This window comes from Ostrinia furnacalis, unplaced genomic scaffold, assembly GCF_004193835.3.
Source record: "Ostrinia furnacalis isolate ACB-3 unplaced genomic scaffold, ASM419383v2 OfSCF6691, whole genome shotgun sequence".
Classification (NCBI taxonomy): Eukaryota; Metazoa; Arthropoda; class Insecta; order Lepidoptera; family Crambidae; genus Ostrinia; species Ostrinia furnacalis.
Window position 1 is genome coordinate 1,074,880 of NW_021136930.1, and position 26,910 is coordinate 1,101,789.

Sequence of the window (26,910 nt, forward strand, 5' to 3'; positions counted from 1 at the left end):
ATTTTTTAAAGCATTTCTTACTGAATACCAAAAAATGTTAAATGTACACATTAAATGCTTGTTAAGTATAATACTCAGTCCCACTCTGTACAATGGCTTCAAGACTACCAGTTACTCTATTGTCTGCAAACGAAACAAATAGTCATCTCGCTCTTTCATGAAGCTTGATCACAGAGTAAATTACCCAAACAGTTTATTGTTACTGTCTGCAGGATAATTTGTTGAGAATGATTAACTCAGTCTATCCAATATTCCCTGCATATTTCGTGAGCTTATTCTATTTGATTACATAAACAATAACTTCAAAATAGATTTAATATTAAAATAAAATTGGTTGATAAAAGGTGATAAGTAGGCTTTTGTTTAAAAATATTTGCTATTTTCAACTTATTATAAATAAAAAAAAATCTAATAAGCAAGATTTCTAATGTATACCTAATTGAAAAAATATTAAGTAATTAATTATGATTAAACTGTGATTTATGTCTACCGCTAAATATATTTATGACTGCTTTAAACAAAAATAATTTAACTTGTCAATCTATTTTTCTAAATTAATTAACTATAATATTTTGATTTGTCCTCAATCCAGAAACTGGATAAACTCTCCACTTTTCTTTAGGTCTCAAAATTATTCTTATCTTTATAGCCTGACCAGGAACATAAAAACCCTGGCATAGAGGCGCTTCAATTGCATTTGATAGTGCAACACTGAGTACAGTCGTACCTGTGTTAAATTAATAGGCTAAATTTATGTATCAGGATTCAGGATTACGGGCTAATTTGATATTTTCATAAATTAACGAAAAAATATTAATAAAGGTAACCTGGTTTAAATAAATTAAATGAAACCATCAATCGAGCTAGTAGGATTTATTTTATTATACATCAATAATCAAATTCAGAACTTGAATATTCAACTGCAATGTCTGCTCATGAACGCTTCAAACTCGGTACTTCTTTCCCAATTCCATAAAATTCAAAACTGAGAAAGTGACAAAAAACTTTAAAATAGGTAGTTGAAACAAACTACAGCTAATTTTCATAGTAGACTGTACTATACGATAAACATGTCAGTCAATTTGACAACCTTTGTCGGAAACATTATTCAATGAAAATATTGTCCGAACCCTTGGTATTTCTCTTCGACAAATACATTAACACATTGTGAACCACTTTTCTTTCACGACTATAAAAATATTTTAGCAATTTAATTCACAAAATCAATTGCACACATTTAAAATAAAGTTTGTTTACACTTTGACAGCAATAGACTGACATGCAAGGTGACATGTTAATGAAGTTTTCAGTAACTGTTGCCATTAAAAGAAATTAGTACCATTAGTTTTCCGCAACATGGCGAGGGTTTTTATGTTCCTGGTCAGGCTATACTAAATTTAATCTAACTTAGTATAATATTGAAAGATCCTTCCACACAGGACAGGACACAAACTTTCACATTTATTTTATAATATCATAAATAAGATCAGTAGTGATTAATTGATAATAAGGATTTAGAAACATTAATAGTGTTTCTGCCAATGGGGAATAACTTATTTAGTTACCTGTGATGATGGAACAACGCAGCAAACTCATGGGTGCCTGGTTTGGGTAGTGATTGTGAGCCGAGGAGCCTCTCTCGGACTGACGCTGATAGTTGTGCTGCTGCAGTTCCGCCCAAGGAGTAGGATTTTGGACCGATCCCATTTTCTGTGCGAGCAAAATTTTTAGGTCAATATTTAAAGAAATACCTTACGATGGGTCCAATTTCAAATTTGGTAATTTAAGCTACTTAACAGCTACGAAATAGGTAGTAAAATTCTTAAGTTACTACTAATAACAACCAAATTTTTAGCATCTAATTAAGACTAACTTTTAGCAACTAAATACTTACTGTGTATTTGAAGATCCTGTGTGCAAGTTTGCGTACCGCCTGATACCTTGACCTTTGTCCTTGGCACCGCTGATACTTGAGCAGTTCTTCCGCCTGAAACCAAGAGATTTACTTGATTGCATTTTAATTAATTGCAGCAGCAATTAAAAACAAACAAAAGCTTCGCGGTTTAAAAACGTAAAAACAAGCAATATGTTTGACACTTTTGACACTAGAATGACAGCTGACAACACCGCTTGACAGAGAGTGTCAACTTAAATAGGTAATTTAGCGCCATCTATGAGTATTATTAATTACTAGTTAATTACTAGTAAAACTAAACATTACGATTTTTATTGCTTTAATGTTTTGTGTGATTCTTAGTCGATAACTTTTTGAATGCATCTTTTTTTAATAAAAACATTTTGTTATAATTGAACTCAGCGTAAATAAATTGGACGTGTATTGGACACAAAACATTTGATAGCAGGAGAGATCATTTAACGACTTTTCACCGCAGTTTATTTGTGGTCATAAGAAATACAATTCGGAACTAATAAAAAACCAGATGGCGTTGATGAAAGCTTTTTACTGTCATATTAACATTACACTCTCTGTTGGTTGTCATAATTAAAAAAAACAATTGATTGACATTAACTTTATGGCGGGAATCAACAAAACTTTTTTTCATCGATTGAACTTTTGAACGTGTTTAAAAGTTAATAAAAGCAGAATAACAAGAGATTTATTTCCATGTTTGGTAATATTATTCTTACCATGTCCATGTTGAGGAGGGCCGTTTGATTGAGGAGCTGGTTGTTGAACACCGTTTTGTCTCTTTACGTAGCCAAAGTTTTGAGGAACTTTTGCCTTATTTGAGCAGCTGCTACCATTTCCACCGCTTGACACACTAGACGGCCTGGAAGATGCACCACTCGGGGATTGAAGCTGAAACAAGTTTCAAAGTAAGTAAGAACTTAACTAGTTAAGTCGATGCACGCTGCTTTTATTAAGTACCTACCTGTTCGTTTTAAGCTAATTTATTTGAGAGTGAAAATGTTTACAATTAATAATTACTTACTGAATTTAGTAACATCTAGTTTAAGTTAGTTTTCCCATGAAGTAATAGGTAAATTAGGTAATGTAGTTGTAGGTACTTTTGATTTGATAAATATGTAACTTTTAATTACCTAAGTAGGTAGTTATAGAAAGTTTTATCAATGTTACCTGTGGTCCACCACTCCTGGATGAATGTTGACTAGAAGTATTAGCAGCAGGATACTGTGAATATGAAACACAGAATAACGTTTTAGGCACAAAACCACATCCTTGCGTAAGTATTTTTTTATTCAGTTATTAATTTAAGTATTAACTTAACTACTAACAAGGCAAATCGTAGGTATTCTATGGGTTTTTTACCTGAGGATGTGGCGCGATGCCCAACTGCTGGGCAGCTGTCAGCTTCTCCCGTTTGTGGTGTTGTGGCGAATGATGACCAGTTCGGCGCTCACCTTTGCGCCCGTGGGACGGGCTCGGCGGCGCTTGAGTCGGGGGGTTCTGGAATGCACCGAGTTTACTTTACTATCCATTAAGGTTCGGCCAAACCAACGCGATCACACGCGATCGACCGGCGTGCAGCGATGGCGATCAATGCATTTAGGTCTGGTCGCCATCGCTGCACGCCGGCTAATCGCGGAGTGATCGCGTTGGTTTGCCCGAACCCTTATACACTAAAACTACTTAACTCAAAATATTTCAAAGGTATTTTTTTCTACAGATGAACAAAGTAGAGAGCGTTCGCCAGCCAGTATCTACATAAAGAAGCTATTTATAGGATTTAAGTTAGGAGCCAATGGCAAAATACTGCTCTCTGCACACTGCAGTAGGTACTGCACAGATTGGCAGATTCTATAGGCGCTCAGAATCAGTAGCGGCGTAAGGGGGGGGCGGTGGGGGCGGTCCGCCCCGGGTGTCAAGCATCAGGGGGTGACACAAGTCGCGCAGATTAGTACTCACTGGCATATCTGCATGGCAAATCTGCGGTCTATGTCATGATACGGGGGGGTGGGGGATGTGATTGTCTTTCAATCTTCGAATCGGTAGGTAACCCCAAAATCCTGGGTCGTCGATCCTAATCATCGCCCCGGGTACCCACCCATGCTACGCCGCCACTGCTCAGAATGCTTGAAATTACTGTTTGTTGTCAGTAGGTATAATCCAATGGACTCACACATTAAACAGCAAATCCAATTTATTTGCTACAAGCAACCTAAGTAAATAGGTACTTCGTCGTCAGCGTAAACAAAAACTTTTCCGTAGCAAGTAAAATTATTAAACACATTGACGTAAGCGTAAAGCTTAAAAGTTCGTAAACTTTTTACGTGCAGTTAAATTCCCGCAATCGTCAGTGCAGGTATTTCTGTAATTTTACCGCACTTAATTATTGGGTAGAGCTGAACTGCTGCTACATTTTATTTCTTTTAACTGCTAATTATGTCTCGCTTCTGCTATCGGTTGACTACTACGAAATATGAATACCAATGGCGGAGTCCCCACCCCAGGCGAGTCGGTGTACTTCTTCCAGGTGGTGTCCTGACGAGGCGCCGGGGGCTGGCGTTCCGTCTGCTGTCCGCAGTCGGCCTTGCTGCGCGTGCGACCCACTACTCGGTATACCACGCCGCTACCGCCCTCCATGCCTCTATTGCGACTTCCACCACGTCTGAAATATTAATATCATGTTAAATTTACAAAACTATAATTACCTATCTGTTTAATTGTAGAGTAGATTGAAGAAAGATTAATTTCCTAAAGGTAACCCCACATGAACATTAATTGAGATAAAGAGAGTAAAAAAGCACCTAAGTATTTAGGTATTCTATAGACCGTTATACATAAACTGTCAAAATGTACTCGTATGTAGAGAAAAGTTATTTGTTGTGGGTAAAAAAATAACTCCAAACATCACTGTTTATTTTATAAAAAAAAAACAACTTTATGTACGCATTCTTCGTAACCATAGAAGTTTTTACAAAGAACCCATGGGCGGAATATCCCCCATGAGTCAGTGAAGACATTACCAAGAAATGAAAGGACATTGTGTGCAGGGGTGAGTAAAGCATATTATGGATTAACATTTAACTAATTCAACATTATTTATTCAAAATCTGTTAGAAAGTCCAATTAGGTACTAGTTAAGGATCTTGTTTTCAGGATTTTCTCGCATTTACCATGAAAGATGATCTTTTTAGCTGATTAAGGTTTTAGTTTTATTTATGGTCGCAAATGTTTGCTAATCGCGCCACTTTTTAATTAAACGCTTTATTATTTTCCTCTGGCGCCGTTCTAATTAAGTTTCCTCAGCTCCATTAGTCATTTTCTTAAGGTTCCTTATGTGCCTCGATTAAAATGTGGTTGCTTCTATTTTTAGGTCTATTAGAAAAGCCTATGTTTGTTATTAAACGTAACATCTAGCCATGAAAATTATAATAAACGCAAATTGTAAGTGTAAGAAAAAACAATAATCTAAAAGAGGTATTCTGTATACCATGATACGAGAGCATTAGTCCCCTCGAAAATAAAAAAATATTTCAAATTATATAAAAAGAACCTTCTTTTGCGAGCCCGATTCGCACTTTGCCGTCATTTTCTTCAGCCATTTTATGAAGGAGCGTTAACACTTGAAACGCCCACTCATTACGCAGACATTTTCCGAGACTCGTTCGACCCCACTTTGTTTGCCGTGTAAAGCTCGTAGATTCTTTACATAATCCGACACAGGATAGAATTAGAAGCACTTTAACGGTTCGGCACTTTGAGATTTGGCAGTTTCAAAAACCACTCTGTTGATGAAGGTCTATTCATAGAAAAGTATGTTTATGTCGGCGTGTAAATTGTTTTTAACATGTAACAGCTTTTTATGACTTTAGATTTATTAGACAGTCCATATTTCACCATAATTAGTACCCAAACCGTCTCTAAGATTGTTGATAAATGTGAACTAATTCTATTTCACTAATATTTATTAAGTTTTTATTACTTCAAGATCATAATCAATCATAGCTGAAGTAAATTGATAACTTTTTGTCGACGACTCTACCAGTATGTACAAACAGCGTAGCGAATACCTATTAACTGCAATCTAACATACCTATACCTTGATACCTTCTATACAACATGCCCTACGTTAGAAAGTCTAGCTGAATTTCAGACCTACATTTAGTTGATGTAAAAATGTGATCAAAGCCGATAGGGCGCAGGGTGCTCTTAAAGGCTCAGGCGGGCTGAACAAAGCCGTCCAATTGATGTCAGTTGATATAAAGGGGCTCCACCGGCAAGCAACATGTCGCTCTGACCTACTTCGCATATCGGATGCACCGGCACTATTTTAAATCTATCAGACGGGATATGAGTGTCTGGAAGAAGCACTATCGTCTATTAGGGATGCACTTCGAGACTGTGCCTATGTTCATTTATAATGAATAGGTAGGTACATGTAGCTGGAAAACAAAAAATCCTTCATATTTTAATGGCATTTTCATTAAAACAGCCTCAGAGTGAAAATACGTTAGGTTTATTGTTATTTCTGGAACTACCACTGTCCATTACGTATCATTGCACTGGTTGTGACTGGGTATAGGCAAGGTTAATACTATCTTATTACCATGGTATAGGTGTAAGTAGCAGTGCAAATCTGGGAAATAATTAGTAAAAATTCCACATAATGCTGGTGTGAGCGTTGATTGCATCGTCTAAACATAAGTACAGCCAGTGAGTTTTGGCAGCACAAAGGGAGCAGAGCGTTCTAATTACATCAAGTGAAACCATGCTGATACAATTATGAGCAAGCTTTGTAAACACAATGTTAACACTGTGAAAGAATGGACGCTTTCATGGGCATCAATCATTTCTTATTGCACTCGTTAGCGATCAAAGGATCGTTTGTTCAAAACATATCACTTTATTTCAGCTTCTGGAGATAACACAATATTGCTTTTATTAACGATTACAAACGGAAAGTTAAGATTTACTAAAATCTATCAGTAAATTAAATTGTTTTTTCCATCTTCCTTATTTTTTTTTAAATACATGTATCTATTGCCCCTATAGAAGATTCCTCTATGTAGGATTTTGTATTATTCAATTAAAGGTCTGTAATGAAAACGGTTTTCTAAACATAAAAGCTTTTCCCACTCTTACTAAAGTTTTCCTCTATCCACTGAAGTTGAGCGCCTACAATTACAGGGAACAAGAAACGCAACCCTTCAGGGAAATGGTGGCAGGGAAATTATTCTTCTATCTTGAAGGCAAAGGCAGGTTAAGCAAACTGTTACAGATTACATTCGTGGGCTAGCCAGCTTTGCGGTAACAAATATCGCGCTACCGCAGTGCCCTACTTTATCGCAGCGAAGAGATGCAGCAATTTGTCAAGCATTCCTTTTATTGGTGCAATTTTGTGACCGGATACATACGAAGAGCCGGAATAAATGCATACGGACGAGATGGAATTTAAAAAGAAGTGTAAAGAATTTGCTGCAGGGACCTTCGTTGTGTACCTACTTAGCTTTATCTTCTTATATTTTGTTTTTAAAAATATTTGCTGAAAAATTTATTAATAAATGATAATATTATCCTTTAAAATAAATGTACAAATATTAGATGCTTTCGAAAAGTAAATGTGATAAAGCCAGGTGACGCGTGCGTGACACGCATTTCCTCGGCGTACCTATTTTCTGCTCAAGCAACACACTCGTAATACGTTCTAAAGCTCACCGGAGGCAGATAATACCTGGATCTTTACGGGTAGGTGTATACGTGAACTGTAATCGTAAGGCGCGTTAATCTGCACCCCCACCCTGGCTGTTTTGTCATTTGAAACATTGCAGCATTGGCGTCTTAATGAAAACTCGTCGCCCGAAGCTGCTCGCTAATGATGACGGATCCGCTGAAAGGAACAGACTCCTACCATCTCATTATCTATGAACTGAGCAGCCCTCCCATTATTCTGTCTATACCTACTATCTGGCGAGCCATTATTTTTGTAGAATGATGAATGCGTCGACTACAGTCTTTCACGTCATAGGGGATTTCTGTTGTGTCTGAGTTGCCATTAAATTCGGAACAAGTGAGAACCATATGTTATATCTATCAATGTCAGGACACTTGGGAGAAACTGTGTAAACAATCTACAACAGATGACAGTAAGAGTTGGCAAAACGAAACAGGGAAAAACCTTGAGGGACGTGCATGAACCGAATTGAGGCAAGGTTGAGAGCCACATCAAAGAGATGGCGATGATTAGAGAAGAACGGAATAAGCTCTACCAGCAAAAGCTTGCAAGTAAGTAGTAAGTAGCCCGCTACCAATCGATCAACATGGAAAGCATTGGGGGAGGCCTATGTTCAGCAGTGGACGTCCTATGGCTGAAATGATGAAGTAGTAAGTAACTATGCTCAGTTATTTTCACTACATTACATTATTTCTGAATTACCTACAATATGCAAGTTCTCTGTTTTTAGTTAAATATTCCTATCTTTTCGTATAATGTAATTTACATTCATAACTCAGTCTTGGAGCACATTCTACCACCTTAATCTTATTTACTCTTCTCAGTTAGATGACCAAAGTATTAACGAGTCACCAGTACATTTAAGTAGGTACACAAACTATCCCCAGCTGAAAATGAAATCCAACAAAGAGCCGATAGCTAAACTTCGCAAACATTTAGATGCAAACTAACCGCGTCAAACCAGCGGATATCCTGCGGTCGCAGCCAGTTTCAATAGACTTTGTTTGCTATCTAGTAGCGGAGCTTCGGTCGAACGTCGCGTCACAAACTCATCTATTAATTAAAGAGCTAGCAAAATAGGTAGGTATGGCTATAATAAATATTGGCTAGTTAAAGAGAATACACAATTACATAGTCTCTTCTGCAGATACATTTATATTATTCGTCATCTTCAGATAGATTTCGATGAAGTTGAATAAGTCCACATTTGCACATATAGGTAGGTAATGTTTGGAGACATTGGACAAAGAGATCGTAAAATAAATTGTTAAATTGATTAACCTCAAGTCCCAAAAATGAACACGTCTAAAACTGTTTTTCATAGCAAATACGAGTAGGTAAGTAAGAGTAAGCATTTACATTATTTCACAAAGTACTAATTACAAACTGGTGGTAAGCTGTAAGCCTACTTATTATACACGAAAAGGTAACTAAAATAGCCCGAGTAAATAATATAACGAGGAAACTACGAATAATTTTCCAGTTCAGTAAACCTGCAATTTCTAATGAGGGTTTTTTCAGGAATGTGAGAGGGCAAGTGTCAAGTTAACCAATGATGGATAACTTCAGCGATCACGCACGCCTAATATTTAATTAATGATTAATTAACTGAGGATTTATTCTAATAAAAAAAAAACTTAGAGAGCTCACCTAAATTTAATAAACTTACAATAACGGGTTTTAATAATATTTTTCAAGAAATCCCTAGTGAAATTACGGAAGAATAAAAAAATAAACGCGAAACGTCACTACTTACAACGAAGCAATACAAATGGGGCCCAGCACTCCGCAAGTAATATCCGAACGCGAACCCAAACTTTCGCAATGAGACTTGTTTGCAAAATAGCTCGTATTTTTAAAGTTCCACGATTGTTCCGTTCCACGGGTACAGTTTATTGCTCCCTTAAAAATTGCTAAGTTTGATTGCCCAACAGTTGTTTCGGTACGAGCTTTGTTGTTGTATCAGATACAAATTACGCAATATGAAATAGAAACTAAACACTCATCTCTAGCATTCATTTCGCAACAGCAACACTCGATACACCTACCCATTAAAAGTAATTAGAACACTAATTCCGCCCGGAATATACGTTAATAGTCCCAATTACTATCAACAATCGGTGGGCATTGATCGATAGCCCAGAATGCCTGGCCACTTTAACACAGGCCATGATTCACTTACGAAACATAACCCTCGCAGTTTGTGACGTCATCAATCGCACGCCACAACAGGGATGTGAATAATTTAATATTCTTATTATTCCCAAAGCCACCCAGCAGAATTCGAGAGGCACGAATCCAAAAGTCGCGCCTACAGTGTAAACACACGTCGTGCCGCGGTCGGTTGACTGCCATTTAAATACAGAGTTTAATGTGGTGAATATAAATTCCTAGCGATCGGAACGACCGTTGACTACCCTTGACTATGTGTTTTATGGACCTAGGGACTATCTACCTATCGATGCCGTATCTTCTTATAAGAAAACGCATTGTTCTAAAAGGGATGTATGAAAATAACGAGGAATCTTCTCCACTGCCGGGTATTTCGGCAGAATTCAACTTGAATCTTTAATAAAATCACCTATTCGGCTGAAATTGAGGATCATGATTCGCAGCGAGCTGAGGGTATCCGCCCCTGCTCATAACCCTGCAGATGCCGAAGCAATAACCTTACACGGATCAATCGCCCCGGGTCACTAACCGTATACTCATTGCCTATATTGGACGAATATTTTCAAGGATTCAACATTTTACAATTCCCTAGTATTATTTTAAGACATAAAATGATCTCTATGTGATTATGCGGTCGCGAATGGTGACCACATGTGACAAAGTAGCATACATTGACTTTGCTAACTACCACATGTTGACAAGGTTATTGTTTTACAGCCAATCAAATGAAAGTTATAGTTAAGCACAAAATAATATCATTAACAGTTAACTGAATACACAGAATGCATCTTACCAGCCTGACTTTGTCCATCTCAAAATGTAAGTTTCCTTTATGAATAGGTATACACAAAATGTTTTCTTTAAAGCACCGTAAGCTTTTAACATCTATCGCGGAAGCAAAGACACGTAGCAAGGCAACACTGATCCTAACATTAAGTTCCGCTAAATTTTCTAGCGGCATTAAAAAATTACAGCAAATAAACGTCTGTTTCACCCGCGGAAAAAGCGACAGAAGGCACAACGCGTATGGTCCACTACAACGACTAGGATACACTTAAAGACTAACACCGATAACTAAATAGTTCACAGGATTAACGTGGGCGCACCGTTTGTTCAGTTCTTTGTTAGCCGCGGTCCAGATACATCGCCAGCTGTGATCGGCGATTCGATTCTACGAGTGTGCGTCTCGCGACAGAACGATCGATGTCGGCATCAGATTTACATTTTCCGTTGAGGAAATCGGGAAAGTTTATCACGTGCGTGTGTGAGCGCCGGCGGCGAGAACGGCGCGCCCGCACGCCGATAGTGCGCGGCGGCGAGTGCCGCCCGCCCTGCCGCTGCCGTCGCGCCCGACCACCGCCGACGACATACTAAGATGCCCCATCCGCCACAACCAGCCTTACAATCTCATTTGCTACCACTCAAATCAATCCTAATCCATATAAACAGGCTCTACAATCAGAAAACGTTGAATTTTGAAAATTCATCACATCTGAAAATGTATTTGTCATTTAATTGCATCGATTGAGAATATTTAAGGACACCATGGAATTCATGGTATTAATGGCAAAGTATCATTTGCGTAGAAAAACGTATGACATTACTGACATGCAGTTGTGATGAAAGTAGAATTTTATGTAGTGCCTGTTAAGGTCCCGAATGGTGCGGAACTGTTGGGGGTGGTTAGGGTTGTGCGATGGGTCGGCGCGGGGCAGGGCGGTGAGACGTAGGAGTATCGATTTTGGCCACCCCGCCCTCTCCCCAAGCGTTGCGACAGTGTGAGTGCGCCGTACGGGTCCTCAGTGCGAGATCGTCGGCTGTTCGTTCGGAGCAGCAGCCGAATATTAACAAAAGCTTTGTTCACACCGATGCACGATGGTTCACGAGCGCTTGCCAAATGACGCGTCCAAACGTTCGTTTGGTTTATGACAACAAGCAAATATTGAGAATCACGTGTGCAAAGTTTCATGAGCGAATGGTATAGAATGGAATTTGTAAAAATAATATTCAGGAATGAGGCAATGAAGCACATGTAAAATAGAATTTGTGTAACGTTATGTTGAAATTCGTTTAGTATTTCAATTAAATTCCATGCAATATTTACTCCGTGAAATAGAATGCTAAGTACCTAGTTCCAATAGCTCTTTACAATAGATACAGGTAGGTAAGTACTATCTCAGTCTAAAATTCAATTCTCTTAAGTGAAAATACCCTAGAAGATCAGATAAGAGGCAACATCGTAACATGTCGGAGAATGACGGAAGGCGGGCCGAGCCGACCACTTGTGGATCGGGAGAGGCTCAGCTAACGTCATTGGAAAATGGATTTTCTTGTGTTCACACCTTGGGTTCTCAAATCCTTTGAGAGGACCAACAAAAATCTTTCAGTAATATTGTGTTTGAACTACACACACACCTAGTCACTGAAGTGCAGGGTATGAATTAACCAAAGAAGAAAAACAAATTAAATTACTAACCAATATCAATAAGCTCCTAACTTCTTTCACACAGAAAATAACCAAGCTAAAGTTAACTATTACGTAACAACATACCTACGTGCTACGAACAAAAGATGCAAGTACGAACTTAACCATACAATTGAATAAATCCAATAATAAAATTCGTTACGGGCGGCGCAACTACTACTCCTTAAAAGCGCTGCGTTACCGGTGCAATCCCTTCATGGCAATGAATCTCACGCCCTGAGGGAGCGTTTTAATTTGAGTTTTATCATGGCTTTAGTGGGAGTGTTATTAATCCTCAGAGGAGTATGAATATCTAGATAATAATATTTGAGATAAACGTTGATTATGTAGGTACATTTCAGAATATTATCATCTAACAAATTACAGGCGTGCTATTTTACGTAAATCAGAATTAATGTGACTCACCTGTCATCCATTTGTTGGAACTGCGATGGCTGCTGTTGATAGTTAATACGCCGGCCGTAAAGGGAAGCTCCACCTTCGGACATGTAGCCATCCATCATGTCATTATTCCTGCCACAATCCATATCATTAATATTGATTCTCCGTAAACAGTCACCATCTGACATATATCCTGAAGCAATCTCGAGATCACAGTAATCAGGATTAGAGAACCCAGGACCATAGTTTATACCCATATTTTCACGGCCGAAATTGGCTTTAACAGTATTGGCATGGTGAGGATAACCAGGTATATTCTTCTGAGTTAAGCCTGATGTCCTCATGGGCAACGTCAAATGGCTGTTATATCCTCGAAGTAACGGTCTCATTGGCAATACATTCATCAATGGATTTTCATCTTCACCAAGTGAATTATCACGACAGTGAGAAGGAGTACTAGATCTACTGTCATTTGATTTGATTTGATCTGTCAACGTTCTATTATGTTGATCAAATTGTTGCTTCAAAGTGGTTTCCAAAAGCCGTTTCTGAGCAGCTTCTTTCTCTGATATTTCTGCTTCATTGATGACGTCATTTATATACGTCGTGTTCATATCCAGTCTTTTGTTTGACGCCATGCTGTGTGGGGCCTTTGACATTTCGGATCCAGATTCACTAGATGGACGGTATATAACGCTTCCATCACTCGAATTTGAATGTTGCCCCGTGGTGCTATGAGTGGAATTCGAGTGAGAGCTTTCTGACATTTGAGATGTGCCAGTTTGGTTAGCCACATTCACCATTGGAGAAACCGCTAGGGTTTGTTTCTGAGACATTTCTTTACTTAAATTAGATTGTTCTCTACTAAATGGAAGTGCACTTACGTTATTAGTAGAATTTAAACTAGAATTGCTTTGTATAGGACTTAATTGACTATTTGTACTTTTATTTATAACATGTCTATCATCTTTTGATATTTTAAATGTTCCTTTAACGGCAGCGGTAGGTTTTGGAATACCAGTATGGTTTGGTATTCCAAATCCTTGTCCACCCGAGGGCGTCGAAGGCTGAGGTGGTAAGTTCTTAGCGCTTTCATGTGCTTTTGAATCACTTGCAGAATCAATCCTTTGTTCACTAAGCTTCATTTGACTTCCGGACAGCTTAGTCATCTTTGACTCAAGTTTTGATTTTGCGCCTCTTGATTGGTCATCTATTTGATTTAACTTAGTATTACTAATGGACTTGGGTGCTGCCAGTTTGGACTCTTTGTCACGGGCTGGCAATTTTGGACTATTTTTCGATTTTTCATTACTACTTGCCTTAGCACTAGTTTTGCTTAAATTCGTGCTGGATTCTTTCGGAGCTTTAGAATTAACTAGTTTAGACTTAACATTTTTCCCAGACTTGTCTTTTGATAGAGTGTCGCTTTGTTGTCTTATAGTCTTAGGTCCTACTAAATTAGATGATTTGATATGTGTATTGGGGATGTTAGAAGATTCATTAAGGCTTAAACTGGAATCTGATCTCTCACTCTTGGCTGAAGAGAAACCGCTGGACGAGCTAGTTCTTTTAGAAACCGCGGTGCTTTTACTGTGCTGCTTTTCATTGCCAACTTTATCTTTATTAAAAAGCTTCAGTTTGTCAAGCATTGACTGCTTCGTTGGCGTTCCATTATGGTTATTGGATGTTTGCGAGTGTTGTTGGGTTTGCAATGTGGATGGAATCTTGCTACCAGGAGCCAGAAGGGATGAGTTTGGGCGGGACCTACGATGAAACAAAAAAGTCTGTAAATATTATGTGAAATACTAAAGCAGTTTTACTTTTCAGGCAAGGTAAAGTTATTGTTTGGTATACAAGCGATGATACCAAGTGCTCACTGTCAGTACTGTCACCCATCATAACAATAACGCCCTTCTCAATTTTTGTACGAATAACAAAATATGTTGCAGAAATGTTTGGTTATAAATTTATTTGTTATAGGTAGATAATAAATGTTTGAGCATTACCCGGATGAAGACGTCGGAGCGCGTGGTATGAAGCTAACCGCTCCCTGTCCCAAGGGACTCGTGGATCGACTGGAGCTTGCGGAAAACCCGCTCTTCCCACCTGAAACAATGTGATCAAGTTACAAAAGACGTAAACACAACACAAAATGTTAATACCCCAGGGCATCACTGAAGAAAGTTTAAAAATACGGCACAAAAGTTGTCTGTTTGACCAAAATTTGTATTAATTAATTGATTATTCTGTTTACCGTTGTAATTGATACAATTTCACTATCAGAGAGAGCACTAAATTATTATTGAAACTCTTGATACAGAAAATTATCTCGAACGTCGAGCACAGTGAATTTTATCGTTATTAAGCTAACAGTACACACGAGATAAGCTGAGCTTTTATCATACACTTTAATACACGGGAGGTCTACTATGCGCCCGCGCTCCTACTAAGTTTAGTTCAGTTGAACACAACGGTAGCTACAATTGATGACCTTGTTCGTACATATTCAAATTAACCACTATGTCCTGAGCTTAACCACCCTATGATATCATTTGGAATAATTGAACAAAACTCGGCTTTGTACCTCGTCAGGAGAACCAATTTAGACTGGTCGAATGGATCGATCGATGTCATTCGAACTAAATATTCGTGACGTCATAGGAATAATAATATGCACGTGCGCAACGACCCTAAATAAGGGACGTGCGTGAGTCAGTGGTGAATGCAAATAGGGCACATTTTCCGCTGAATTTGGTTTGTTTTGGATTCACGCAAGATAATGTTGTCGTGGCAAAGGTAAACAATTTGCCGGGTGAAATCCTCTTGGAAACGCGTTGAACTGGACAATTAAATAAAATATCCGGTTAACCGGTAACTTGGGTGTAATCTATTGAACACAGGAAGGCAGCAGTAAATAAAAGAAAAATACCTATTATGTAAGTAGTATATAACACAATAATAATTGGCTGTTAATGTAAATGTCAATGATGAATTACAATTAAAAATTACCAACTAACTAGGAAAAAGTTGATTACGAAAACATAACAGTTACATCCCTGCAACAGTACAAATGAACAAGCCAATTGGGTTAACTCAAGTAAATTGACAACCAAGTCTTATTGAATAGGAAACTAAACAAAATTCGAACCTCTAGGAAATTCCGCAAGCAATAACAAACCCAGGTGTCCTGGTGACTTAGTGTTATGGAAGTGTGCGCTCGCGCAGATGCGATGCGAATAACGATGTCAATCAGCAGCGCATCCGCTGTGGCCTGAGACGATCCATCACTTTAACTACTGTTAACACCTACTTCTGATGCGGTTACGAGAATAGACATCCTTAGATTCGTGATGCACTGATCATAGAATGGGAAATGAACATAGGTCTTAATAATGCAATGAAAATCATAGTTTTCCTGACTTACTGAAAATTTAATTACATAGGTACTACCTGCGTGTCCGGAAATCTCATGAAAATACTTTTCTTTTACCTACTTTAGCCTATTTTACTACACAGGCTAGGTACTTACCTATAGTCCGGAAGACGCAAATGAAAAAACCACAAAACAAAACAAATTCATGTCAATATCGTGCCATTAATATTATAGTCCTACCTACTTGTTTAGAGATAAAAAATAATTGGGAGTTAAAAATAACCGTAATAAAATTAAGATAGCAAAAGTAATAAGTAAAGTAATAAGTTCATTATAATGTAATGAAGTTAGGTAGGTAGGTACCACTTCTTTAGGTAACCCATCTACCAGATGAAAGTATGAAATTAACCATAACACACATAGGTACCTACCTAATCCGAGGATGCATCGATTGAGATTACACCGACTATATTTAGACACACAAGTTCTTCTCTCGTAACAGCTGCCATAACTTTATTAATTCACTGTGTTAGTAACGAGAGATTAAGTGACAACAATTTAAATGAGCGTTAGCGCTGCATCCGAATTTTCGACTGCACCGGCTAGAATGCATAATAAATTGTTATTATTTGTGTCAATATTTTGATGAAACTACACTAGCTCACCGAGTAAGTAAAATACACTAGATCTTATATTACAAAATAACAAAATCTGACCGCAATAATAGAAAAACATTCGAAACAAATCTTTATCTGTCTTTAATTAGTAATTTTATTACCTCTTTGTTTTGTTTTACTTCCAAATTATAGCACTTGATTCATAACACGTTGCAACAAGCACTCTCACTGAACTCAAAGTCATAACTGTCTAAAGAATTTACGCGACCAAAGATAACAAAAATCTATCGAGAGTTAATCGACGTGGAATTCAAAACAAAGTTGTATTATTTTAATCTACTACAATGGGTTCATTGTCACGACAAAAATGTTGAATACTGGAGCAATGAATGGTTATTAGTTATTACAATTTAAACGAACACTCGCGGTGATCAAGATTCTTACACTGCACCGTCTTATTTGCTTGAACAAACAAACGATAACACCGAAAACAGTCGCTTGATAACTGTCACGCAAGTCAAAATAAATCTTAATTTATTAGTAACATTTAAATATTCATTAATTATGAAAAAAAGAACAGTACCTAGTAAGTTATATGTCTGCCTGCACTGAACTCAAATTGTCGACTGACATTGCATCGCATCGAGTAACATGGGCATACAAGCGAATGATAACACCGAATCTTTCGCGAGATAATCGACGTGGGAATCAAAACAGGAGCTTTATTTCAGATAGAATGGTTACATTGTTAGTTGGCAAGGATTATTATATTATAGATGAATATCAATTCGGTAAGATAAATATTACTGTTCTGGCGTGGGTACGGGTTCACAGCATTGATTTTTATGTGATAAGTTTACTGTCATAGAGTAGTAATAAATATGATTATAATGGAAATGAAACTACTCATTCTGGATGAGAAAATAAGTAAGAAAATAAGTTTTGTATTAATGTAGATAGATTCTAGTTTTCAAAAAGTACAGTTTTATTGATATTGCTCACAAAGATTGGCACCATTTAAACCATGGGAAAAATGATAAGTGCCAATATAAACACGCCACGAACACTTAAATTGCAAGAATATTTCGAGATAAAACATTTGTTATCACATGTGTTCCCGTTTTATCTCAATGTATCTCATTGAGATCAGCCAGCTTTATTCGATTTAGCGGGTACGATGCCGCATATAAAAAAGGTTTCCTCGGATGTTTTACATTTGATTGGAAATGTGAATATTTTATTTTTATTATGTGAATTTTGTTGTCAAGTTTAAAATCATGTCTTTTCATTATTGAACAAATTCACACATTATAACCACGTAAGTTTCACAGTATTTAGGACGATACAGTTCGTTACATTTATAATAACCGTATCAATTCATTAGATTTCAGGTGTTTAAGATGCCTTGTTTGAGGAAACACTTATAAAGGATATGAGCTGTAGTAGGTACAGGGCAACTGAACCAGTCATTTATACCTAAATAATTATTTATTGGTTTTTATTATGGAAGTTGACGGCCCTGAAAAATACAGCAGTACCTATGTAATTTAACCCAAAGCGTTGAAAGGAACTAGCTGTTTCTTTTTGTCACGAGAAGATATGTGGACAGCAATAAACTGAGTGATGCTTACACTTATCTATCAGTACCAGAGTAAATAAACTGTCAGATAAGTTTCTTCTTTACCTCCACACCCTCTGCGTGTCCCTTAGGTGCGAATTTACGGTCAATAAAAAGCCTACGAGTATGCCTACATACAAAGCATGTTATCGGCTTGTCTGTGCAACAATAAAAACAAAAAGGTTAGGAGTAATAAATGGGATATCATGACGTATACAGATAACAAACAAAATTTATGTAACCTAGGTTTAATCAAACCCCAATGGAAAAATTATCTCTTTTAAGGAAAATAGTATTATTTCAGGGAAATAATGCGAGAGTTAGTTTCAAAACCTGAAAAAGTTTCAAAAAATAAAAATCGTAATGACGGGTTGGAATTACGGAGCGATCCAAAAGTTCGTGTAGACAGATCCAAACTTTGTTCATTACGTGGATTACACGATAAACAATGGTGGTATTGCATGACGTGATAATTACCGCTCCCGAAACTAATTAATAAGTAGGTAAAGCCTGTTTTGGAAATGTATCATTTTTGGAATCCCTATTACTTGAGTGGCCCTGTTACATTAATAATTTATGTTTAGAGCCGCCTGACCTATACAGTAGTGCGCGTAAGAAATTAAGACACGGAGTCCAATGGGTACGAATTTAGTGGTCAAACATTTGTGTATCAATTTAAGCATGCTTAAATTCGTAGTTTGGTTTAGAAACGGCTAGATTTAATAATGCTATGAAACAATTTAGTAATTAGCTTACTTATTTAATCACGTGAGCTCAATTCTGTTGAAACACTAAATGCACTATGAGACATCCCAGAAACAAAAGTTTTAATCCATTATCCAATTACTAGATAAGGTTACTATTACTATAAACTTTTTCGTTTCTAAAAAGAACGAATCAACACAATTTTCCTTCTTATTGGTATAAGGAGGTGAACGAAGTCCAATACATGCGATAAGGCGTAATATCCTTTTCAATTTTCACATTCTAATATCTGTAATGCTAGGAAGCGCGGTCTACGTACAGTCAGCACAGTCTCAGTACTACGAAACGTGTACTCAATTTTCGACCTTATTTAGATTTCTGTATGGACGAAAACACACTTGTATAGTATGCTCGATTGTAGAGGTGCAAACATTCCCGTATATGGCAAGTAGGCAAGCTAATAAATCGAATTCCCCCAGCCGCTTTTCATGTGAGAAATCATATTTGATTTTCAGAAGCACGTTTACATCGATTTCTCACCAAAATGTGAGCTAAATCAACTTATTGTATACTAACTTGGAATCCAAATCGTACGGAAAATGGAAAACGTGGTGTTTTCATAAAAAAAAGTCTAGCAAGATATTCAAACTTTTCGTAGTCCTATGAAGTAATGACAAGACTAAGTACTCGTATTCACAATTGCACTGTAATTTCAGAGACTGCATCATCACAACTTGAATTTGTACCACCTACTCATTTCAGTCAAACTTAAGTTTAGACCTATATTGATCTGAATGAAAACAAAAGCGAATCAACATTAAACGTGAGCAGAAACAGAGCAGCTACCACCAGACTTGAGCATGACGCATGCACGCCGACCATATTGCGGATGCAGTAATGCGGGCGCAGGCAAAAATCACGAGCTATAACCAAACATAGCACTCAGATTGTATTTATCTTGCAAGCTAACATCTATAAATATTGTGGGTTACTGCTCTTGACTCGGGTGTAATAAATGAGTATTTTGAAACTAATAATCCAAAATTTCATAACGACAAAGTAAAGAAAAGAAAAACTAAATAGATAGAAAATATTTATTTGTATCAAAACAGGTAATACTTAGATAAATGGTGCTTTCGTGCCAAAAAAGCACCCGATCAGTAAAAGTCGACATACATACGTGTCTAGACACTGATTTTCAGCAAGCATAAACCATGAATGAGATAAGCTTTACGATTTATGAAAATTTTAGAGCTTTCACTGGTTAAACTTTACGGTCTATGAAAAATTTATGAAAACTGAAAATTTTTCTTTTTCACCCATGTTGTACATCCCTTATGAGAGTAGAAGAAGATTTAAAATAATCTTAACCGGTTTCGTGCAGGAATTCGGTTTGTCTTAATATTAGACTGGAAAAGGGTATCTCGTGTTCATTAACGTATTTTCAGCATCGGACTCTACATTCGAGCGATTAATCTATAAAATATTTCTGTAGAATAAAGTTCTTTCTTCTTTGTGAAAGAAGATTAGTAATTTGCTTATAAGCTAACTCTAAATCTCGTAATAAACTATCTCTAAAGTCTGTTAAAGTATCGTAAAAGCGAAACAATACGTACTTTACTGTTCGCACTAAACAGTACTTTAATGGACATTTATTATGGTTGTATAGCAATCAAGTGACATACTCGTAAATGTAATAGTTGGGACAATATCGTCTGTTACTCTTCGCAATATAAAGTACCTAAATACACATAAATATCAACAGTATAGCAATCAAGTGATATAAATGTAGCAGACAAACAGTCTGAGACTCACGCGGCGCGCGACAGGGATCACGGATCGTCGCACTTACACAAGTATGTAATTGGATTAATTAATTTCATTGCGTCTCCCTTCCCTGATGGTATAGTTTGTATACGCTTTCATCTTTGGTGGAAGTTAAGCTTTATTTGTAAGATAGTACGCCAGGATCGAATAGAATACTAATGTGATTGTCTGGTTTGGTTTTTAAACTCTGTGATGGCAAACAAAAATTAAACGTAGGATCTGATATCAAAAGTTACTTAAAACTAATTTAGTGTCTCCTAAACATAAAACTACCTTCTTGAATTTCCTAATTCTCAATAAAAAGGGAAATGAAAAATCTTTATTAAATTTCAAGACTTGGCATTTGAACACAAATTAAATCAGTATCTGGAACTGACTATGTTTGACGAAGTACCTATTTGTATCTTCAACAACTTTTTAATAAGATCTTACACTTTACACTTTAATCACTTGATCACTTACATTTCTTCCTTTACTAAGATTAAGTATTCGGGTATAGTTCTTGCAACTCACGAAAGTGAGTGAGCTTTACATGTGTGATGGCTCGCTACTTTTAGTTTTGATAGACATTATACTACGTTACGTACACACACAAGTAAAACTCACTCGCCTTCGTGAGTTGCAAGAACTATACTCGAATACTTAATATTAGTAAAGGAAGAGATTTCTATAACAACACACAGAGCATGAACATTTGCAACTGATATCTGTAGAGTTTTGATGGCGCCAGACATGAACGGATATGATGCCATTCATTTTAATGGACACCTCATTATTACGTCATTACTGTAAAAAGTAGGTCTTTAGGAGGGTTGCAATTTTATTTACATGGTCATTCGAAGGCCCTTATTTTATAGATAGGTTTTTTGATAATTTAATATGACTGTACTTAAATGCACGCAAGTAACTAGTAGTGTACCTAAGGTACTTATATTAAGTTTTAAAAAGTAATATAGGTACTTCAAAGTTCAAATTCAAAAGAGCTTGTAAAATCTACTACTGCTTAGGTACTGTTAATTTTTTTTCTGGTGTGTTCCTTGAACGATATAAAGAAAGTTTTATCATCAGATATCTCTACATTTCAGTCATTTATCATAGTAGACTAGTCTTACAGACAGGACTTTTAGAGGTTTTAGAGATGAGCTACAAATGCATATTATATTTTATTCGTATATTGTGCCATATTTTATGATACTACATAACAGTCTTTTCCCTGATTTAGCCACGTCAGACGCCTGGCGGTTCATTCTGACACCAGGTTTGTGACCTAAGGCTACAACTCGCACAATAAAGAATCCTAGGCTATCAAAATAAACGGGTTACAAATCTCAAAATAGAATAATCCTAGGCTATTTAATACGTACCATGAACAGGGGTAGCGGGCAGCGGTCGCTTGTCGGGCGGGGCACGGCGCGCGGCCGCCGCCGACGCCGGGAGAGGGATGGACGTCTGCAGCACCGACACCTGCCTGGAAACACAACAGCTGTTAACATGTCTGGAAGTTAGATGTATGGACAGTATTGTACACATATCCAGCCTGTTAGCTAACATGTCTGGAAGTTAGATAGATGTATGGATTGGACATATTACATCCAGCTAAAACTTTGGGATCTTTTGCGGTTGTTATTTTCCAACAAAGAGTATAAACTGATAATTATGCTGTCGACTTTGAGGGTGACTGCCTGGAAACACTATACAGCTGTTAGCTGACATGTGTGGAAGTTACATATTATATGGACACATATCCAGCTAAAACTTTGGTGTCTTTGTGATGGTCATAGAAGTGATCGTTTTCAACAAAAATGTATAGTTTGATAATTGTCTGTACTTAGGGTGGGTGGTGACCAGAGAGTAAAATGTAAAGGAAATTGATTCTGAAAACTGATATATGGTATTGATAGGTTTGTAAAAAAATAACATATTGCTTTTATGCCACAAATACATGTTGTTTAAATTCAATAAATAAGCTATTACATACGCCTCAGTGGCACCACCTTTGTTTTAACCGTAACTATAACTATAACCGGTGTTTTTGTATGGAGTTTTAATGATGGTGCAACCCAGTCTAAAACACCTAATTAATTTACATTATTTAAGAGGGTACTATGACATTTGCCCTTTTCACAATGAAGATGGAAAAGATTGTTTGCGTAAAAAGTTATTTTAAGAAAGCGTGACGTGAGAAGCTTTGAAAATTAATTCAAATGAGGCTTAAAAGGGTAACTTAATAATAAACTCGTTACAAAAATAACAAAAGTGGGCTCTTGTTTTCATGGAAATTACCGTGATTTTCTTTCGACCTACAACAAGTATTTATATCCAATTATGTTACGTCAATGTTATACAAGGTTGCTCTAATGGTAGGTTTATGGTTAGAGTACTGCCCTCAACTTTCCATGGACGATTAAAACGGTAGAGACCATGAAGAAAGATGATATTTTCCGAATAATTCGCGCGAAAGAATTCTCATTAAGCGCGGTCCACCTGGGAGCGTGCAGGTGAGTCATTACACGACTTCAAAGGATCCTTCCCTTAGTAATTAAATATACAAGGTGACACGTTCTTATTACGACATATCACTATCTATATCGAAGTCATAAGAGCCATAATCGATTACCGTTAAAGAGCTTCCACTAATCTAGATTTGATGAAGGTAAACCAAAGGTCGCGGGAAGAGCCTGGATGCGGGCAGCGCAGGACCGTTCATTATGGAAAACCTTGGGGGAGGCCTTTGTCCAGCAGTGGACGTCATTTGGCTGAAACGAACGAAACTAAAGATTATGGAGACACACAACGATAGTAAAAACTGAAAAGATACCAACTATTGGTTTAGCACTTAAATCAGTCAGTGACTGAAGTATGGGAGCGACACGGGAGGTTTTGAGACGTCAAACGCCAACGAGACTTCAGATATGCGTCAGATTTGTATGTTCTGACACGTCATATGTCAATGTCACCCCTCCCGTGCCGGTCCCAAACCTCAGGCACTGACAGAGTTAAGCGCTATAAGTAATAAGCATTTTTATTTTCCTCGTAAAAGAAAAGTGAATTTTCTCGTCAAAACTTTTTGTACCTATCCGTCGTTATTCTCTAAAGGCTTTTCAATTTGTCGACCTTATAAACGTTAATCTACGGCGCCTTGATCGAAAAGAAAGCAGTTAGCAGCAATTGATACCCATCAGAATTAAGTGGATAATTGAGGTGGGAGCTGGTAGCCGTGTTCCTAACTAATCAGGGCACTTACGGGCGAGAGGATTTTTAGAAGGAAAAGTTAGAATAACGTACTACAACACGCTTGTTGAGAAATAAAGAATGCTGAACTTTATTTTGCTGTCTAGACAAACAACAATAAATTAATTACAAAACATGGTTTGTTTATTTTAGTGCAGCTAACAGCATATCAGACTATAGTTTGTTAAAAATTACGCTGTAACAACTAGTACTTACGTTAGGATACCGCAGCTGCAGTGGTAACCTTAATGTACCTTCGTGCGTGCCTATCTACTTTAAAAGACAAAAGACTGTTTGATTCGCATATCAGTAGGCCTAGGATGCGCGCCCGTGCTAAGGATTTATCGCGCCATTTTATCGATATTACGCGATAAACCCTTACGTTTGTCGTCTATAATCATCGATAAGATTTTATCACGGTACGCATCCTAGCCCGGCAGGAGGTCAAAGGTAGGTAGCATAGTAAAACGTAGAAAGTCGGCTTTCCACAAATACAATGGGCATTACATTACGTATCTGCTTAATTCAGCTAGGTGCAGCTTATTCAAGCACGACACTCACACAATGGCTCAGTTATCCTCCAAATACAGTTTACTTGGAAGCTCCTAATACGGATGCGATACATAGTAATTCCTGCCGCCAGGCCGCGTCGTGGGTCACGACTCTATAATAAACTACCCACTAGCTGAAACGCTAGATCATACTGTTACAGCCTTTGTACAGTTGCCTAGGTATATAGGTCTATTTCATTTTGTTGCAAAATAGCATCTATTACAACTGCATAGGATAGGTAGTATGATTTTTAGCTTGTGCCGTCAGTACACTACTCAGGTATAGATAGAGAACGAATAATGAAAACAGACGGGCGCTTATTGAACGAGAAAAATCGCACACATGAGATTTTCAGTAAACCTCTTTTGATGTTTAAATAAAAGAAAATGATTATATTATTTTAGTATCAAATGGTAAATGTCAAATAAAATATATTTTCAAAAAATATATTATGTGGAAGTTATACTCTTAGTTCTGCAGCACTGGTTACGTGATGTTAATATTCGAAAGTGTATTGTGGGATATTCTAAATAAATAAATCTATGAAAAAAATTGTCATAAAGAGATTCCTAGAGCAAAGAAAATATTTCATCAATTCTGAAAACCACTGAAAGTTCATGTCTTGATAGTTTCAGTTGACTTACGCCATCTTTTGTCACAACTATACACTACACGGCGCACGTATCGTACTTCATATCACTAAAATTGCTATTCGACGCTAGATGGCGCTACATTAAAAGCTCTACCTGTGTCTCTACTGTTCACCATTAGAATTTATTGATATTATTCTATATAATTTAAGATACTAGGTAAGTTAATATAGAGCTTGAGAGAGTCACTATACATATTTATTATTCTCATAGGTCTTAAAGCATTTTTATTTTACTAGATACGTGTAGGTAATTCAGCCGAGGGAGAATCAGCAAATTAAATATCATAAAAGTCCATTCCCATTTAAGCAATGCGGTGCGAGCACTTTGGTGATACATCTTAATCCAATAGTCTGCGGTCTCGACGGAAATTGCTCTTTTTGTATTTCCCATCTTACACACTAAACGTTCGCAATCTCGCCTCTGACGGGAAGAAATTATCTATTGTAGATACGAACACTACATACAAAGAGACGTTTTATTTACGATGTGATGTGATGTGATTTTAGAGTTCCCTAATTCACTTATGTTATGCGTAATTTGGGTATTAATTAATTATGTAGCATGAGTTAAATCAACCAAAACAGTAAGCTATGTAGAAATCTTAACGTGACCCCAGGCGACAAAACCTAGTCCAAACATTGTTATGCTTACTTTCCTACCCACATTGAATTGTCCACCTGCCTAGAGCCACGTGAGAAAATGTACTTTACAAACCTAGGCCTAGAATTATGTAATTTATCCCTTTGTCTGATCACAGCCGATAACAACGGCATTATCTAACTAAACAATGAACATCTGGCTGCGTACACGCAGTCACGTCACGCGGCTCTGTGGAGTGACATTTACAAGCCCTTACGCAAGTGACACATGAGACACGATGCCGACACTCGTGTCCAACACGCGTAAGTGTTGCATTATTAACAATATCGATATCCATTTATCGAGTACTTAAATCAATATGAAAGTATTATAATCGATTTAAAAGTTGGGCCAGGACATGATTACCTACACGTATTAGAACCTACTAGAAGTTTGATTTTTCTCATTCTAATATTCGTATTAATTTTTTATATGGATCTATCAACTGTTATCACAATGAAAAGAATAATATACAGAGGATTGATATGAATCAATTCATTTTTTAACTGACAGGGTAACTTTTTCACCCCATAAACAAAACGTTTATTAGGGGAGCGAGCCAGGGAATTATTGGTATTTCGATAAAATTGTACTAACATCCCTTTATGTTTTATACGGATAGTTTTCGCTTCTAGCTCTATATTTGCTCACCCGTTTACTTATTCACGTGTACATTTCGCTTTGTTTCCGATAGAGCGGGTTTGCTCTAGTTCTGCTTTGGCATTTTCGCAACGATTCAATAGACCCCAAAAGAGCGAAAATGGTTTTTGATAACGCGATTTTGTGACCACTTTGTGTTTGTTTTTACTATTTCTACAGGAATATTTTCATTTGCTGTCGCAAGCATCTTTCAATCTCAAAGACACATTCAAGTACAAGGAGGTGATTAGAATCAATTACCTATACCATAATTAATTAATAACTAAAAAGTTACAGAGTTTTAGGTAATAATATGTAAGTTAAGGTAAGCTAGAATCACAAATTCGTATATTATTCACA

At 37.1% G+C, this 26,910-nt stretch overlaps 1 protein-coding gene across 13 annotated transcripts in view; it reads right to left on the reverse strand.

Annotated features, from left to right (window-relative positions):
- Window positions 1-26,910, reverse strand: part of sick (sickie) — a 161,563-nt gene that overhangs the window by 51,764 nt on the left and 82,889 nt on the right. For 9 of the 13 annotated variants that reach the window (XM_028318166.1, XM_028318165.1, XM_028318162.1 and 6 more), the window contains 9 exons: window positions 22,201-22,304; window positions 14,703-14,802; window positions 12,721-14,460; window positions 4,412-4,592; window positions 3,293-3,430; window positions 3,101-3,154; window positions 2,650-2,821; window positions 1,895-1,987; window positions 1,566-1,710 (listed from right to left, as the gene is read on the reverse strand). In XM_028318166.1, coding sequence (XP_028173967.1) covers window positions 1,566-1,710; window positions 1,895-1,987; window positions 2,650-2,821; window positions 3,101-3,154; window positions 3,293-3,430; window positions 4,412-4,592; window positions 12,721-14,460; window positions 14,703-14,802; window positions 22,201-22,304 — 2,727 coding nt within the window. The remainder of the gene's footprint in view (window positions 1-1,565; window positions 1,711-1,894; window positions 1,988-2,649; window positions 2,822-3,100; window positions 3,155-3,292; window positions 3,431-4,411; window positions 4,593-12,720; window positions 14,461-14,702; window positions 14,803-22,200; window positions 22,305-26,910) is intronic. The other 4 variants (XM_028318168.1, XM_028318167.1, XM_028318164.1 and 1 more) reach the window with 1 other exon arrangement.